At 40.9% G+C, this 18,284-nt stretch overlaps 1 protein-coding gene across 3 annotated transcripts in view; it reads left to right on the forward strand.

The window, feature by feature from the left end:
- The first annotated feature begins 13,593 nt into the window (after positions 1–13,593).
- Positions 13,594–18,284, forward strand: part of TMA16 (translation machinery associated 16 homolog) — a 29,757-nt gene continuing 25,066 nt past the window's right edge. For all 3 annotated transcript variants that reach the window (XR_002046030.2, XM_019287175.2, XM_010401396.2), the window contains exons 1-2: positions 13,594–13,678; positions 14,854–14,966. Coding sequence is in view for 2 of the 3 variants with exons in the window: in XM_019287175.2 (XP_019142720.1) it covers positions 13,676–13,678; positions 14,854–14,966 (116 nt within the window). In the remaining variant the exon portion in view is untranslated. The remainder of the gene's footprint in view (positions 13,679–14,853; positions 14,967–18,284) is intronic.

Below are 18,284 nucleotides of genomic sequence, written 5' to 3' on the forward strand. Positions count from 1 at the left end.
TATGCAAAATCAAAAAATTACTAGGCAATTATTGAACTTGCATAACATTGTGTGAAACATTATGAAAATCTTTTTCTAAGAGGATAATTTTATGTTTTCTCTCTCTTTAGAGGTAAACACCTGAAATATTTTTATGCTCATTATTATCGGCAGAAATTATGCTGATAAGTTGTTTCAACAGGATTTTATTTAACAGATGCAACAAAATTGGACCAAATTCCCCTGCCAAATAGGGAAAAAATTCTCTTTCAAGTTAGTTAGCCTGGGTTTTTAAAGGGTATTCCTCTGTCATAAAAAAGAACTTTTGTTTATCTCCTTCTAACAGCTGGCCTGGAGAAAAGTCACCTCCCTGCTTTCTAAGAAACCTGGTTCTCATGACCTGAGAAAATGCTACTCCCAACCATCTTCTAGAGAAATGTATGTATAAATACCTTTATCTGTAATATAAATGCAAAATCTAACGATCACTATGACCACAGGAGCTAAATGCAGAGTGAAGCCTCTCTGCACACTCCCCACGGGCTGCTGTGACTCTTCAAAAGCCAGGAGCTGCAGCGAAGTCACCAAGTCCACAAGACATTCTGCTTACATGTGTACAACAAAGAGTAATATCCATGCACTTCATCATGAGTCCTTTGTATTGATTATTTCTATTTAGCAGGCACTAAGTTAGGAGTAGCTGAAGATGAAAATAGGCTCAAGCCTGACAAAGAGAACTAGTCCCTTGGTGAAGCCATGCTGGCTGTCTTGAATCACCTCCCTTGTGTCTTCCATGTGCCTAAGCAGAGCTTCTAGATCTGTTTGATGATCTACTCAGGCACAGAGAAGTGAAATGCATGCAACAGGATATAACACTGAAGCATCAGAAAGCAAAGGAACACTCCTTTTGAAGTCACTCAAATTCCATTGTGTTGTAAATTTTTTTTAAAATCAGTAGAAACAAGAATAGCAAGTTAATTTAGCTCCTAGATTCCACATGATACCATGCAATAAAACTGTATCTTCTTGCTCTGGCATTGTTTCACTATAAACTAATTGAGACTACAGTATGGCCCATGTCATTTTGAAACCCTTCCAATTATCTCTGGGAAATTTAAAAAAATGAAAATTTGAAAGAAAATCAGATTAATTGCTTTTTCTTCTCATTTTTTGTGGTACCAAACATACAGTCTGACTAATTGATCTGGTTTCCTTCTCTGCCTATACAAATGAAATTATTTCCAGAAGCTCATTAGGAATAATAGCTCTCTGTAAACCAAAGGAGGGAAGGGTCAGCCAAAGCAACTGGCTTTACTAATCAGGGGGGAAAAAAAAAAAGTGAAATTCAAATTAATCTATGCATTTCTACACTTACCTGCAAATTCATTGAAATGTTAAATTCATTATTTAACAACAATATTTAATAATTAGTGTGACCTGAGTAGATTGTGCACTTCGTGTACCTAAGTAGACATGGAACACTGACTCAAACTACCAGATCTGGTTGTTTTCATGGAAAAGTCACCAAGAGTTATACAATTAATCAATTAATATGTTTCACAACAAACTTGTGTTTGGGAGACATTCGGACACACAAGGCAGATTTCACAATAAATGCTTCTCTTTCTCAGGAGCTCTGAATTTTACTCTGAATATGGTATAAACTGATGGTGTGAATAATTAATTGAAGACTACTGCATCTGCTCATTTGTTAGTAAAGCAAAGAAAATTATGATGCTCAGCATCATGAAGTATTTCAGGATTTCTGGGGGGCAGCAGTACAGCTAAGTGACTATACAACTCAGTCATTGAATGGTGGACACTCCAAGATGGGTATGTGGTCCACAGCCTTGAGACGAATTTCAAAACTGACAAAGTTTCAAGCCAGACTTGTGCTACAGCTTGAACTTAGTTAATTGTGATGCCTAACAGTCCAGCTAGATTTATTGGAGTCAAGGTTATATTTCTTCCCTATATGCGAAAAATAAAAAGCAAATATAATTTGAAGATACGTGGTTTTCTGTTTTCTTGACACACCAGGAATCAAATAGACAACGTGGTTTCAAATAAGTGTTTGCTGCAAACAAATAATAAATTTCAGCTGCAAGTTTATAGGCATGAATTTAATTGCAAGGCTCAAACATCACTTGCAGGGAATTACTAGACTCTTTGCAAATCTCCTGGCAAATTTACCATAGGGCCTTTCTGTGGATTGTTTGTACCTGATAGCAGCAGGCCCTCAAAACCTTGGGTAAACCGCTTTGTATTGATTATCTGCTGGGCACCTCCAGATACAGTAGAGTTTCCCATAGTTTCTTGGTGTAAGGAGACTTACAGACAACAAAGGATGGTGCCTATGGAGCCCTTCCTATGGGTTACATTTCAACCTCATGAAGACACATGGTCATATTTAAGACAGATTACAGGTTATCACCGTATGGGACATTAAGATTTCTGAATGGGATGAACTTGACCCTTTCAGTTCCCCATAGCCTCCTATTTCCATATATGTTGTTACTGGACAGCATTCTGTTAGCCATATAAACCAACCCTCTGTGATCCAAACACTGAGAAACACCTATGCATGAATGGGTTTTAAACGTGGACAGGGGCAGGATCTTTGTATGGGAAGGAGTAAGAGTTGTGCCAAAGCTGGCTCCAGATTCAGCACTACATAATAATAGCTTGTAACTTCCACTTATATCACACCATGACATAATGCAGCAATTGTCAGTAAAATTTTTGCACAGCTCCAAAAGACATCATTCAATTTCATAAAATCACATCACAGTGACCCAGAAGAGGAATGAATTTTGGTGAAACTGGACAAGCACAGCAGGGATGGAACCAGAACTGCTTCAACATGCAACAATCCAACACCATGCACCATCTTTTCTGCCCTGAAATACAGTTATGGAAGATGGAACTCAAAGTCATGGGCCAAAATGAAGTCAGTGGACTTTTACAGCGATAGTCCATAGACTAAGGCCATGATATCTGTGTGCACATATACATATATATATAGATAGATAGATAGATAGATAGGTAGATGTATCTCTCAAATGACCAGAAAGATGATGGTGGTTAACTGGGATGTATTGGGAAGTGTGGGACATGGGCATGATGTAAATGGTATGGAATAAGGAGTGGGTACCACGCTGGATTTGTCTAGGATAGAGTTAATTTTCTTCCTAGTAGCTGGTATAGTCTGTATTTTGTATTTTGCTTGACAACAATATTGAGGACACATTGATGTTTTAGTTGTTGCTACGTAGTGCTCACTTTAAGCCAAAGACTTTTCAGTTTCCTGTGCTCTGCCAGTGACAGTGACATACAGAAATGGTTTTGTATTCTAGACATATAAGTGCCTATTGTACTGTTTCAGTTAATGTCACTTCAGTTAATGTTGTTTTAGTTGTTTCTTATCCCCAGTTTTAATTATTTTTTCCCTCTCTTGTCATTCAAAAGCTAAAAGCAGGGTAGAGAAACTAGCATCTTGAAATCATAATTATATTCCCTGAGGAAATAATGTCACCAGTAGCTGCCTTTTAGTTTGTTTAGATCTCAAGACATTTTGTATTACTGGAAATGCGGAAATTATTTGGTTATTCCTGTAGTTTTATGTAGTGGTACTTAATTTTAAAAATAATGGGGCTTTTCACTTTGCTTTAGCCCAAGCAACAGAATTATGTTTCCCATGCATGTCATATTACAAGGTAAATAATAAAGACCTGAATCCTCAGGGGCTGTAACTTGAAACACTGGCTTGAATGAATGTTGTCCCTAAGGAAAGGTGATGTTAAATCACATTCCACACACAGAACTGACAGCTTATAAAAGCTGAAAGTCTGGCTGGAGAGCTTTTTGGAATGGACTTTCTATTGCAGTGTTTTGTCTTTCTCCCACCAGCATCAAACCAAGAACTTCGGGGTTCCTGGCCTGGCCATGCAGATTACAATTGGTATAATGTGGAATTCAATACAGATGTGAATACTCCTGAGCTTGCAACCTGGAAGGCCATCTAGACAGAAAAAAAGCCCAACCAACAAACCACCAAGTAAGTAACCTTTTACTTAGCATGACAGGAAATATATGCTGGAGGCAGGATTGCTCATGAACACTACAACAAGGACTCTGGGGCAGGGAACATGGTTTTTCCAGAGTCCCTCCAAAATAGCTTCCAAGTCTCTGCAGCAGTGAGCAAGAGAACTCAGAGGCCTAATTTGAGAGACAGCATCAGAGTCTGATTTGTAGAATGTAATGTTATTTAATATAAAGAGCTTCTATAGAAATGAGCTAAAATTATTTCAAAATTATTTTTATAAATAACTTCCTTTATTTTGTAAAGAAACATTCTTTCCTACTTCTTATTGCAGAAAATTTTTGTTTTGGTTTGAGATTCATAATTTCACAGGGAAAGGAACAAATGTCTAATAACAACACCAAAGATCAGAGCCATAGCCTCTTAGGCATATCACTTAGTACAGCTGTCTTGTAACACTGTGAGTGTTTACACTCAAATATAATTTCTTTTTATCCTGCTTTAAATACCTGAAGCTACACAACAATTTTAAGTTCACTGAGGTTTTTTTTTCTGAAGTAATTCTTAGCACTCAAAGAGTATGGTACCCACCTTGCAGAGGATGTCATCACATTTGCTGTGTCAGGTCACAGCTAGTGGAAAAATTGCCTTTGGTGGATGGGTGCAGTTATATCAATTCAGAACTAGACAGGAACAGCTCTGAACATGGAGGCGGAGTTTTACAGGGTTTCATGACCATGATTCAGTGCCATTAAACTACACAGAGGTCACTGAAGATCTTTGCCTTGAGACAATTTTAGTTTCACACAACAGAATTTCATTACACAGCAGTCACTGTGGTACATGGTGATGGCTTTTATACTAACAGCGTTCAGTAATGATTTAGATCACACTAATTGTTAAGTCTGTGCTCCCGGTGTTTCTTACAATATAATCAATAATAATACAATAAACTTTTCTAAATATTATTAATAAGGAGCTACTAGTCCCCCACTTTCTTGAATGAGTCTCCTCTGTCAAAACAAACATTACTATTAACTAGGGTAAGATTTTTTTAAGGAATAAGCACACTGTTGGATATGGGTTGTGGTACTTCACAGTCTAAGTGATTTTAGAGATTTTTTACACTTTGCAGAGGATGAAATGATCCAATGTCTACCAATTACATACACCAAAAGCTGAAAACAATCCAGCTCATCATTATTTTCCTCTTTTTCTGAAAGGTTAATTCCTTTAAACACTAATGAAATCACAGGAGAAAAATAGAAAACATTAAAGGGACTAAAGAGATAACTAGAATTATTAGGATTGTGGAAGGTTTACAAGGAGAAGTTATATTTATTTAAGGAGGAAAGCTAGGCAATCAGCCAAATAAGTCAACCCAAATTTAAAAAGATATAGTTTACGATACAGGTATATCGCAGTGAGCCTGAACATGTTTATCCAGCCTATGCCTAGATCACTCTTGCAGACACAGTTTGAAACTCAGGAGTATGCGGAATATCTACTGAAAAAAAAAAAATTGTAGGAGAGGTGAAACATGCTATACTGCTACAGAATTTATGGGGATTACATGACTTAAACTGAAAACATCAGACAGTTGTATACATGAACATTTAAATTTTGCATAACACTGTGACATGTTTTGACAGCAGTAATGAGAAAGTCTATTCCAAGTTTGAAATAAAAAAGAATTAAAATCAGTAAGAACAACAAAATCAGAAATTATTTGTAGCCTCACAGGCACCTGACAACACAATATGCCTGCTAGAAGATCTGAAGAAAACCTCCTGAGACCTGATGGAATCCCAGAAAAGATTAAATTTCTGGAGTCAGCTCATCTAAAATATTATACAATATGTTCATGTAATAGCCTCAACTGCTGCAGCTACAGGGCCTGAAGATTGAAAAGGACAAGAAGAAAAGAAACCACTCAAACCAGACAGACAGATTAAGTAATTATATACTGTCACTCAAATTTTAATGAAAGCATTGAGATTTCAATCTTTTCACGTTTTTCTGCTTCACACAGAAATACTATTTTTTTTAGGCTAACTCAGTAACCATCTTCTGTATTGTCAGAGAATTTTATCCTTGTTTTTCTATTCTCAGTGTATGTATAGTGAAAATATCCTGATATATCAAGGATGGGCCTGATACATTTATTGGAGAGTAGATTCAATTCACTATCAAAGAAAAAAGTCACAACAAAGTCTCACGAGAATAAAATCGTGAATTTTGGTTGTAACTTCACAAATGAGAATGAATGGTTATAAGGAGGAATTCTTCAAATGGATGCCCAGACAGGCTACACAGAAGTCTAAGCAGAGGCAGAAGTGTTTATTCTCTAAGCTTCAGGCATATTGCCCAGATATATCTGCCCCCACACAGAACTTTTGATCATTTTATCAGAGCATTAAGCCACTGGGCACACCACGAGCCCCAAGGAAACTGTGGGTTCCAGAGAATCTGTTGAAAATCTTTGCATATTTACACAATCACATGCACCCTGACTGGAATAATTTGGTCCAGAAAGGCGTCTGCTAAACAGAGCATCTAAAGGATCTAGTACGAAAGATTTTCTTTTTTTTTGCTGACACTGCCATTCGGTACAGTGACAACATGTTATACTGCTGCTCTGAAGCCCCATTTCAGGTTCTTTTCTCCAGAAAGTTTTAAACGTGGATACTTTTACAGTTGATATCTTGAAACTGGAAACTTGCAGAGTATGCTACATAGCTACTGTGTTACCATGGACTTGCAAAAGGTGAAGCATATTCCAAGTGCACAGCACACCAGAGAGCCTCTTCAAATCTAAACAAATGAAGCGGCCAGAGCTCTCATTTTAAAAGGTCGGAGAGATTGATAAAAGGAGGCTCTGTCAAAAGGAGTAAGTGGTCTTCTGCTGTTCTGACTAGCAGCAGGAATCCATTAGGAAGAGCCTGAGTGTAATTAAAATGGAGACATTAAAAGAAATACAACAGTAGAAGCATTTAGAAAAATTAGGAAGTGCAGAAATAGGTAGCCTGTAACATAATCAAAGGAGTATATTAGGTGGTTTTAGTAGTTTCTTATGCAATATAGATTAGAAATGATTGTAAACCATGTAGGAAAGAGTGAGTTATATAAATAGGTACTTCTCTCATACCTTTTCTTAGTTTGTCAGCAGAAAAATTAAGGTATCAGTGCAAAATGCATCAGTATCAATGGCATAAGTAAAACCAAATTTACTGAATATAAGAAATCTAAAGAAAATTTCAGACAAATGCTAGAAAATCTGGAACACAGGTGTCATGGTTTAGCATATTTGGGTTTTCAGTAAAGAAGCTCCATCAGCCATGGAAGTGATTCTCTTGCAAAGAGGTGCTTACAGCTTCCTCTATGACCAGACAGAACCAATCAACTGGCTAGTTTGAATATTGGCAACTTTTTAAAGCCACTTAAGAAGCCTGACACGCCTCTGTGATCCACATTTGAGAATGGACAAATCCCGGGAAAGCTTTCTTGCTTCCAGCTTTCAGACCGGTAACTGGGGGGCCCATGGGCATGGCGCTGGGCTGGGCCCTGCTTGGCGTGGCCTGGCAGGGCCGGCCGCGGCAAGGCTTGGCTGAAGATCTCAGCTGTTTCTGCTCGCTGGACACCCGGCGCAGCCCCCTCAGTGCGGGCTGGGCCAGCCGGGACACAGCCACCCCGGAGCCGTGTGGCCGTGCTCCATCCATGGCCCTGCTCCGTGCGGGCCTGCGGCGCAGCTCGGCCAGGCCTCCCCCTCTCCAGTGCGGCCGAAATTCATCTGAGGCTGCTGCCCGGCAAAGATCATCTGACCAACAGCAATAAGCGAATTCCAGCTGCAAGGCCTGGGTGAGATTAATCCTTTTAGTGCTGTAAGATTCTCCAGAACAGATGAAGCCTGCAGACATCAATCCTCTCCCGAGTCAGAGGAAGAGGAAAGGTGAAGGCATGTGAAGAAAATACCATAAAGAACACCAAAGTCAGTGAAGAAGGAAGAGCTGAAACCTGAGGGAGGAGAAAGAGGAGATGCTTCAAACCTAGAAGCTGAAATTCTGTTGTGAATCTATGGTGGTGATGGACTATGAAACATCGGAGTACCTGCTGTAATTTCATGAAAGCATGGGCGGGTGAAGCGGTCAAACTATACTTGTGAGCAAAAGTATCTGTGCTGAAATAAGCAAATGTTGAAGTAGCTGTGATTTGATGAGAAGCGTGAACAGAGAGAGATGAAAGTGATGAGCACTCTCACTCCCAGGGGAGAAGAAGACCTCTATTTCTAGAGATGAAATGCTCCCAGAGATGGGTGAAGAGAACCTTTGCTTCTGAACAGCTCAACCTTAAAATGGTACCCCATTAGCTCAAGATTGGACCCTCAAAAACAGTTGTGGGAAAAGCTGTAAGTCGAGGGAAGGGACTCTCACATGCCAGCAGAGAACCAACCCGGGCAGCTGTCTCACTGTGACATTGAAGCCATGAGAGAACTGTTTCTTGTGGAGATGTCTCCATAGCATGAGCAAGAGAGACTCCTCTCCCTAAGTGAACTGAAAAAGATTATTATAGAGGTGGTAAACTGACTGAAAAAATCTCAAGGGTTGTCTTTTTACATTGTCAGTGGGAGAAGGGAGAAAGGTGGGGGGAGGAGAAGTGTTCTGACGGTGCGGTCTGATTTTTTTCTTTCCTTTAGGTCTGTTAATAAACTTCTTTATATTCTTTTAAGTTTTGTGCCTGCTTTGCTTTCTTCTAATTCTTCTCTCACAGAAGGAAAATAAGTAAGTAATGGATATTTTGAACCAAACCACTACACTTAATTGGTGTTTCCACCCGGTTTACGAACTGAACCCGCTACAACAGGTTTTAAAACTTGCCTTCATTTAAAACTCTCTTGAGTCATTTAAGTTGAATTTGTAGAAATACTACCTCAGCCACGCATGTTCAGAGTCTGCAAACTGTGGACATAAACAGTAGGATTGAATTGATGGGAATTTAATGTCAAAGCATAAGCCTGACTAAATTAAAAGCAAATGGCATTCTATTTATGAGCTCTGGATCCAGTAAATACTAAGGTCTGTCTTTAAACCAATGAATGCATCCACAGATTTGCTGAAGCTCAGTCAGTCACCTAACTGTGACAAAAATGAGCTCAGTTGTTAGCTGATTTATTCTCATAAAGGTTGATTTTAAAATAACCCAGGTTATGCATCAGTTTCAGTGCTTTATGATTCTGACCAATTTATTTATATTTAAACAATACCAGTTTCATTCATACCCCCACTGCTGTGAGAAAATTTGAACTCTGCATACGCAGAGAGAAACTGGAATTCCCAGGAACATATAATTAATCACACAGAATCACACAATAACGAGGTTGGAAGAGACCTCCAAGATCATCGAGTCCAACCCATGTCCTAACACCTCAACTAGACTATGGCACCAAGTGCCATGTCCAGTCTTTTTTTAAACACATCCAGAGATGGTAACTCTACCACCTCTCTGGGTAGACCATTCCAGTAGTTTATTCTTTCAGTGAAAAACCTTTTCCTAATATCCAACCTATACCTTCCTTGACGCAGCTTGAGACAGTGTCCTCTTGTTCTGTCAGTTTCTGCCTGGTGGAGGAGACCAACCCCCGCCTGTCTACAACCTCCTTTCAGGAAGTTGTAGAGAGTGATAAGGTCACCTCTAAGTCTCCTTTTCTCCAGGCTAAACAACCCCAGTTCCCTCAGTCATTCCTCATAGGGCTTGTGTTCCAAGCCCGTCATCAACCTTGTTGTCCTCCTCTGGACACACTCAAGCATCTCAACATCCTTCCTAAACTGAGGGGCCCAGAACTGGACACAGTACTCAAGATGTGGCCTCACCAGTGCCGAGTACAGGGGAAGAATGACCTCCCTGCTCCTGCTGGCCGTACAGTTCCTAATGCAGGCCAGGATGCTGTTGGCCTTCTTGGCCACCAGGGCACACTGCTGGCTCATGTTCAGTCAGCTGTCGACCAGCACCCCCAGGTCCCTTTCCGCCAGGAAACTGTCCGGCCACACTGTCCCTAGCTTGTAAGGTTGTTGGGGATTTTTGTGGCCAAAATGCAGAACTCGGCACTTAGACTTATTAAACTTCATCCTGTTGGATGCTGCCCATCCATCCAATCGATCCAAGTCTCTCTACAGAGCCCTCCTTCCTTCAGTAGATCGACACAAGCTCCCAGCTTAGTGTCATCTGCAAATTTACTAATGAAAGACTCAATACCCTCATCCATGTCATCAATAAGAATACTGAACAGAACTGGTCCCAGCACAGATCCCTGAGGGACACCACTGGTGACTGGCCGCCAGCTGGATGCAGCACCATTCACCAGGACTCTCTGGGCCCAACCATCCAGCCAGTTCCTGACCCAGCAAAGAGTGCTCCAGTCCAAGCCATGGGCTACCAGCTTTTCCAGGAGTATGCCCGGCGGGTCATGGGAATAACGCCGCCGGATCGCCAGTCGGCATCGTTTATGGTCGGAACTACGACGGTATCTGATCGTCTTCGAACCTCCGACTTTCGTTCTTGATTAATGAAAACATTCTTGGCAAATGCTTTCGCTCTAGGCCGTCTTGCGCCGGTCCAAGAATTTCACCTCTAGCGGCACAATACGAATGCCCCCGGCCGTCCCTCTTAATCATGGCCCCGTTTCCGAAAACCAACAAAATAGAACCGGAGTCCTATTCCATTATTCCTAGCTGCAGTATGCCGGCGGCCGGCCTGCTTTGAACACTCTAATTTTCTCAAAGTAAACGCTTCGGGAAGTTCGCAATAAATATACACTAAGTGATCCAGGGGGATATATCCTTTATTCATTAAGATAATAGCACATGCAAAAATCACCAATTTAAGAGAGATTAGCCTAAAAAATCCACTAAACAACTGCAAGCATAACTGCAGTTTTCTATTTCTCCTGTACTGCTTGGTCTTATTGATAACATGGAATATACTCAAGAAATTCTACATGTGTCTTTCCACTAAAGCCCTACTACAGATGCATTTCAGACTATGGCAGATCCTAACTCTGACTGCCCACTGTCCCCTCACTGATATAGTTTTCCTTGCTCATTACTTTTTTTTTCTCGAGTCTAAATGCAGCTGTTAATTGCTTTAACCTTTAGCTGTTCCCCTTGAACTCAGGAAATGTGTATATTCTTAGAACTAAGTTAAACACGATTTTAAATTCTATTCTTATTAATGCAGTTATAACACTGTAAATGAGATTTTTAAGAATATTCAGAAATCAGTCAAAATCTATTGTCAATTGGTCTAATTCATGACACGTAAATGTCAGAATTTCTGAAAAGCTGATACGTGCTATTGTCATTATCATGGGGCCTCCTTCTCAGAATTGTATGGCTACTGTATCCTAAGTCCCATACTGCAGTCACTGCTTTTTAATATTTAACATAGTATTTCATGGAACGTAACTGGAATTTAATAGCAAATCAGATCAAGGACGAAAGAATTAAACTGTACTTGGTAAGCCTACTTTATTTTGCATCACTGAACACTGTAAGAAAGACTGTAACAGCCAGATATTCTTTTATTTTAACTTATGCATTTGTAATAACATCAGTAAAATTAATGCAAAAAATGCAAATTAAAATCCAGTTATTAACACACCAAATTTGGATTCTTGTGTCTGTCCCTGCCCCTCCCCCCCAGGATAAATACATGACTTAGGAGAACTTACACAGCAATTACTCCACACAGCTGTCAAGACATTTTACAAAAGATCTTTCGTAGATGAACACAGTGAAGTATTAAAAAGCAAAAAAAAAAAAAATTTCCAGATTACAAACTATTTAAAGAACAAGACCAGACTAGAAAGCAAGGCACATTTACACTGAATACTTTTTGGGTTGTAACTAGGTCACCAAATTAAATGCATCATCACCCAGGGGTCTCATTACAGTCAGCAGCAAAAGACCAGCTGAAAGGCTCCTCGGAGCTGCCCATTAAGTGTAAGTATCTACAGAGTCTATGTCTCTTTCTTACAGTTCCAAATAAAAATTTACTGTGGGTACCTTTCAGCTCCAGCTTCTGTCCCAACCATGTCCTCCAGCTCAGAAGTAAAGCCAGTTATACATCTGCTTCCCACCTAGCATTTCTCTGTGCAATGAAAACTAGATGGAGACCACATCAGTTTCTCTGTGGTATTTTTTGATGGGAGGGGCATACCTATTGATATTCCCAGGCATGCATGCTCTAAAGCCTCCAAGCTGTTCATCCAAATGAAGAAAGAATCCACAAATTACTTTTTTTATCTCTCATTTGTATGCATGAGTGGGCCCCATAGTCAAATTGTTTTCACTGCCACTTTACCTTATTGCCTGACTTTCTTCAGCATCCCTCAATTAAACGTGAGTTGCTGGTCCCAAGCAGATTTAAACAGTATTAAAACAGAGCTATTCCCCATTTTGCTACTATGATTCCTGCGCTGTTTGACAGCATTAAATCTATTTACTTGGATGGACTATTTAAAATTCCATGCTCAATTTCCTGTCTGTGACTGCTACATCCTAAATTATTAGATTAAAAATCAAAATTGCTACTGTCACTGCCTCCTGTAGCAGTTCTGTAAAACTCTGAAATAGTTTTATTGCAAGCGCACAAATAGGTGATGTTCCAATACAAGCTGAATGAAGACGTTGCTTTAGATAATCCCACTTTCCTTATATATGTTTTTAGGAAAAGATTTGGGGGCTTGCTGTTTAGGGACGATCTTTAATAGGTTTCTTTATACATTATAAGAGTTATCGGTGTCTGAAGAGCAAAAAGTATTAACGCCTTAAGCTGGTGTCTCCTTTGAGCCTGTGATGCCTGGAGCTGTACAGTCACAACTGCTTTTCTACAGGCCCATAGTGTAGGTGATGATCTGCTTTGAGGTGTCACAGGAGTGTTGGTGACAGAGATGGGGTGGGTTTTTTTCTGTTTTGGTGATGTCTGCCTGTCGGAGTGTTATGCTCTCCTGTAACTCTCCTGTAACTTTAAGTTTTGATTTTGGACTTTCCAGAAGTAGAGGTTATTTCTTTCTCCTACCAAGGGAAAGGTTGGTTTTCTCATACAGGTTGTCACCTTTTTCTTGACTTTGTTCCATTTTCTTCAGCTCAGCAAAGCTCCTTCTTTGCATAGGCACCAGTTGTGGAATTTCTTCCTCATAATGACCACCAGGTTCTTGGACTACTTCTACTTTTTCTTTTATCTCAAGCTCATGGGTAGCAGTAGCAGCCTCATCAATTTCAGTAGCCAAAGTGATTTGGCCTGAATCGAGCTTTTTAGCTGCGTTTTTTGGTTTCCTTTTTTCCCCCTTGAGACAGAGCAACGCCTCTCTGTCAAGCTCACGGATGGTGGGGATATTTGCAGTAAAAGTCGAAGCGCAACTGATTCAAGTGTTTTGAGGGGAAGAATTTTTACACATTTCCAGCTGCTGTCAAGGTACTATACAGCTTTCATTCCCGTGTGGCCGCACCCGCACGGTCTCACCGGGAGCTCGCTGCCGCGGGCGCAGCCAGCCCCGCTCGGGGCGAGTGGCAGCCGCGGAACGCTCGGCGCGCCGCCCGCGCCGCCCGCCCGGAGCGCTGAGGCTGCTGCACCGCCGTGCCGGAAGGAGGCTCGCTCGCCATGGTGCGTGCGGCGGGGTCGGGATGGAAATGGGGACAGGGACTGGGACAGGGGTGCGGCTCCCGCAGCCTCGCCTTCTGGGGACGGCGGTGGCTGCTCACGCGGTGCTCCCGGGCCTTTCATTCCCCCGGGAGCGGCCCCACCGCGTCCCTGGAGAGGCCTCGGGAGTCTGCGGCGGGTCCCCTGGCGGGCTGGCGGCCCTCTGGGCCGATACCGGCGGTGACCCGACCTTGCGTTTAAAAACTGCTGCATTTCTTCCCGGAGGGGTTCGCGTCCTTCTGGGCCTTCCCGGCAGGGCGGCCGCGGGGCGGGGGCAGCGGGGCCGGCAGCGCCGGGGGCTCCGGAGGACGGGCGGGGGGAGGCGCGGTCCGTGTAGGGAGCAGGTGCGAGGTGCCGCCGCCTGAGATTTGCCGAGGTATTCACACTAGTTCTGTCTTTGACATCACCTGTTTTTTCGCAGCTCTAAGCCCTGATGCGATCACACAGAATTGGATGTACTAAAGCCTCCGTTTGTTGATGGCCATTTGTTGTGATGCAGGAAAGCCTTTAAGGTGTTTGTTTTGCACGCAGTTAAATAGCATATTATTTCATAAAGCCTTTCAGTTCTGTTCAAACACTTTTTTACCAGAAAGTAGCATAACTTAGAGTAGTATTACCGAACTTTTGAAATTCTTGAGTACTATTCCCTCTCTGTGCAGTATGAAGGGGTAGAGAAGGAAAGCGCGTGTCTGCTCCCTGGTGTGAGGCATTCCAATGATATCTTGGGAGGAACAAGAAAATCCCTTTTGTTGTGTTGTACAAGTTACATGTGGCCCTTGTCAGAAACCCAGATGCAACAATCTGATAGAAGCTTGAATGGGGACATTTACTGCAAAGGTACAGAGAAGTAATCTTAGTTTCCTAGCTGCAGAGTTCTACAAAGTAGGTAGTTTGACAGCAGTCACTATGTAAGATTTCTCACAGCATTTCCTGTACTCTAGTGGTTTTGTTACAGCATGTACAGACTTCAAGTAATTTTATTATTGAAGTGGGTGAAATTGATAATGTGCTACTGGAAGTTAAGGGCTTTCTGAGATAGCAGGGCATGACCTTTTAAGTCTTTACCATGTGTATTTCTGTCTTCCTTTTCATACTTTACTCAGCCTTATTAGTGCATAGTATCTTTGATTTCTTTTCAGCCAAAGTTACGAAAACCTCAAGGAGGGAAGCAAGAGAAAAAAGTTATCCATCCGTACAGCAGAAAAGCTGCACAGCTTGCAAGGGAAGTGCACAAACAGGAAAAGAAAGAAAAGTAAGTTGATTGCATGTAGTGGACATGGACTGTTATGCTGATATAATCATAAGATAACAGAAAGGCCTGTATAACTTAGTACTGCCGCTGGGCCATGTGAAGTGACAGGTTGCATGCATTAAATCAGGTTATACAAAGTCTGTAGTTCTGCTGCTTCAGTTCCGGTGTTGTTCTTACAAGTCAGATTTCTTGCCTTTGATAGTCTGAATAGCACGATGCTGGTGATTTCACATGAAGGTAAGTCACCTCGTTTGGCTTTACTTCAGGTTCGGTAAGAATCCTGCTTAGGGTCTAACTGCTTCTGCTGAAAGGCTGAGTTAATAGAAAAGAAAACTCAGAAGCCTTCCTGCAGGAGACTTCTGAGTCAGACTGTACAGTTAACTCCTCTTTCGTGGTTTTCTGCTGTTCCATGGCAAGTTTGTTTTTCTGCTTTTAAGTTTTACTTCCCCCTTCCACAGAGGGAAAAGACAGCTGGTGAAGACTGTCCTTTATTTTACATTATCTCATCTTTCTTGTTGTTATGCATAAATATGTTTATTTAGGAAGTTACTAAAACATTTTCAGTCTAAGTATAATATAGCACTATATAAACTGTATAATGCCATATAAATTGTAGGGTCTGGATGGACAGTGTGAGCTGAGCCCAAATACCCATTTGTCTGAAGGTGTTAAATTGGAAGCTCCTGATCCAGAGACTGTGCAGTTTTATTGTTGGGTTTGATGTACAGCCTTATCCACGGCAGTTGCACTGTTGCTTTAACTAGAAAGGGGGCCTTTGCTACCACAGCGGGGTCATGTAGCCTCCAGCAGAGCTGCTGCAAGAATTCACAAGTAGCATGTGTTGAGGATTGGGCAGTTTCCTAATATGCAAGAAGTCTTCCCTGTTGCTTCGTATTTTTTCTGTGCTCTCTGACTGTATGTTTTGATTGTAAGTTTTTATTGGAGATTATTTTCCTACTGCTAAATTGACCACTTTGTCCCTTACCTCTTTCACCTTGTGTCCTAGCAGCCACTCACGGCTCTTAATCACAAGAGATGACTTAATCTTACTTGATTCTTAGTGCTTGCATTTGTGATTTCATCACACGGAAAAACGTGCACAAGAAAACTTAGTTTTAGAGGGAGCGATACTTACTGATTGTTCATTATGACGTGGCACACTCAAATCTTTTAGTGATGGTCTCCTGTGGTGAGAGTTACACTGATACCAAGACCTGTGCTGATGTTTCTTTTTGGAGTGATACTTTTTGTTGCAACAGCAAAAAGTTGAAAGGCCGTGCTGAAGCTGAGGTAGACAATATCCACTGCTCTCCCCTCACCCCTCCAGGCAGTTGTTTCATCATAGAAGGCAATCAGGTTGGTCAAACATGCCTTACCTTTAGTAACTCCATGCCAACTACTCCTGATCACCTCCTTGTCCTCCATGTCGATAGAGATTGCCTCCAGAATGAGGTGCTCTGTTGCCTATGCAGTGATTTAGGTGGGGCTGACTGGCTAGTAGTTCCCTGGGTTCTCCTTCCTGCCCTCTTGGAAGACCGGGGTGACATTTGTTTACTTCCAGTCCTCAGGCACCGCTCCTCATCTCCACAACCTTTCAAAGATAATTGTGAGCCGTCTAGCCATGGTGTCTGCCAGCTTCCTTGGTACTTGTGGATGCATCCCTCAGGGCCCATGGCTTTGTGGATATCAGGTTTACTTTGGTGTTCTCTAACCCAGTCCTCCTTGACCAAGGGAAAGTATTCCTTCTAACATTCCTTAATCCTGGTCTGCTGAGTCAGAGCTCCCTGAGGGCTGCTCTTGGCAGTGGAGGCCCATGCAAAGAAGGTGTTCAGTATTTCTGCCTTCTCTGTGTCCTGTTACCAGGGTCCCCCTCAATTCAGTAACAGGCCCACATTACCCTTAGTTTTCCTTTGGTTACTGATGTGTTTGAAGAAGCCCTGTCCTTGCTATTTCAATCTAGGCTGATTGTAAAAGATGTAGCCTTTCATTTTGCATAGGGAAACTATTCCACCAAGAATAGTGTGTCAGTTTTGACCATCCAAAGCATATTTTGATAGCAAAATGATCGTATATTTTTCATCTTTTTTATCAAATAAATAAGATCTCTACATCTTACGCTTCTGGGGCCTAAACAGTTAACTAACATTGTTCACAGATCTGCACTTTGTAGATCACTTTCGTTGTGGTGTTCTAAAAATACATCTAAAAATTAGTTGCATTGAAAACATCCTCCAATTGTCTATATTCTATTTTCTCTATTGTCTTGGCTTGAAGAACAATTTAATTGGAAAGACATGAATAATGTGTATTTTTTTACTTTCCGTAGTGTTTTTAAGAGACTAGTTAAGGGTTCCAATTTCTTTTGAATCTCTATTATCTAAATGATCAGCTTGGTAAATGTTTTTTTAAATATTGGAAATTAAATATGTGTTAAACTTTTTATTGTAATTACTTAGCTTTCAGTTTCTGTAATAAAATGCTGAGGTTTGGATTCATTTTGTATAGCTCTGAAAAAGACAAATTTCTGATGCTGTTGATAGAAGAAAGCTTTCCACTCCTACTCTCTCAGGAAAAAGAAATAGCTCATACCAGTTTTGTTCATTCGCATTGCTTCTGCAAGTCTATTAAATGTTTTTAAACAATTTTCGAAATTACTTCTATTGAATGACAGCCTTTTTCTCTGGTTGGAAGGTTAATACATCTTTTGGTGGTAGATAGGAGAAGCTGCCTTGTAATCTCTGCAGAATTTTATTCCTTAGTCCCATCTACAAATCTGGTATTTTTTTGGCCATGCTTGTTATTGTGTAGAAGTAAGTTGTTTGAAGTATGAATAGGACACCAAACTGGAAACAGAATGCTCAATATGATCTCAGCAGGCCTGAGTAAAGGGGTCATTTCTCTGTACAGGCTCATGCATTTCTGCAGAATGGATAAACTGGATTAGAGTAGTCAGTGAATGTTGGAAGTCCATAAAGTTTATCTGTATTATTTTTATTAAGCTGTGGATTTCCTTGCCAAAAGATGCTCTAATTGTGGCTGGCTAAATTTGTGAAGTAATACTTTTTGAACATATGTACATTTGATCTGTTGATTACTATTTAATACAAAGGTATTACCTTGGATGTAGGAAGGCCTTGAATGGCATGTTACTGGAGGATGAGAATGTCTTTTATAGAAATATCAGTCAATGATTTTGGTTTTGTGTGGTTTGTTTCTTTTTGTTTTGCTTGTTTTGGTTGGTTTTTGTTGTTTTTTTTTTCCTTTGGTACTTGTCTGGAGACAGGATTCAGGACTGGAGACAGTTTAGGCTTTTATTTA

This window comes from Corvus cornix, chromosome 4, assembly GCF_000738735.6.
Source record: "Corvus cornix cornix isolate S_Up_H32 chromosome 4, ASM73873v5, whole genome shotgun sequence".
Classification (NCBI taxonomy): domain Eukaryota; kingdom Metazoa; phylum Chordata; class Aves; order Passeriformes; family Corvidae; genus Corvus; species Corvus cornix.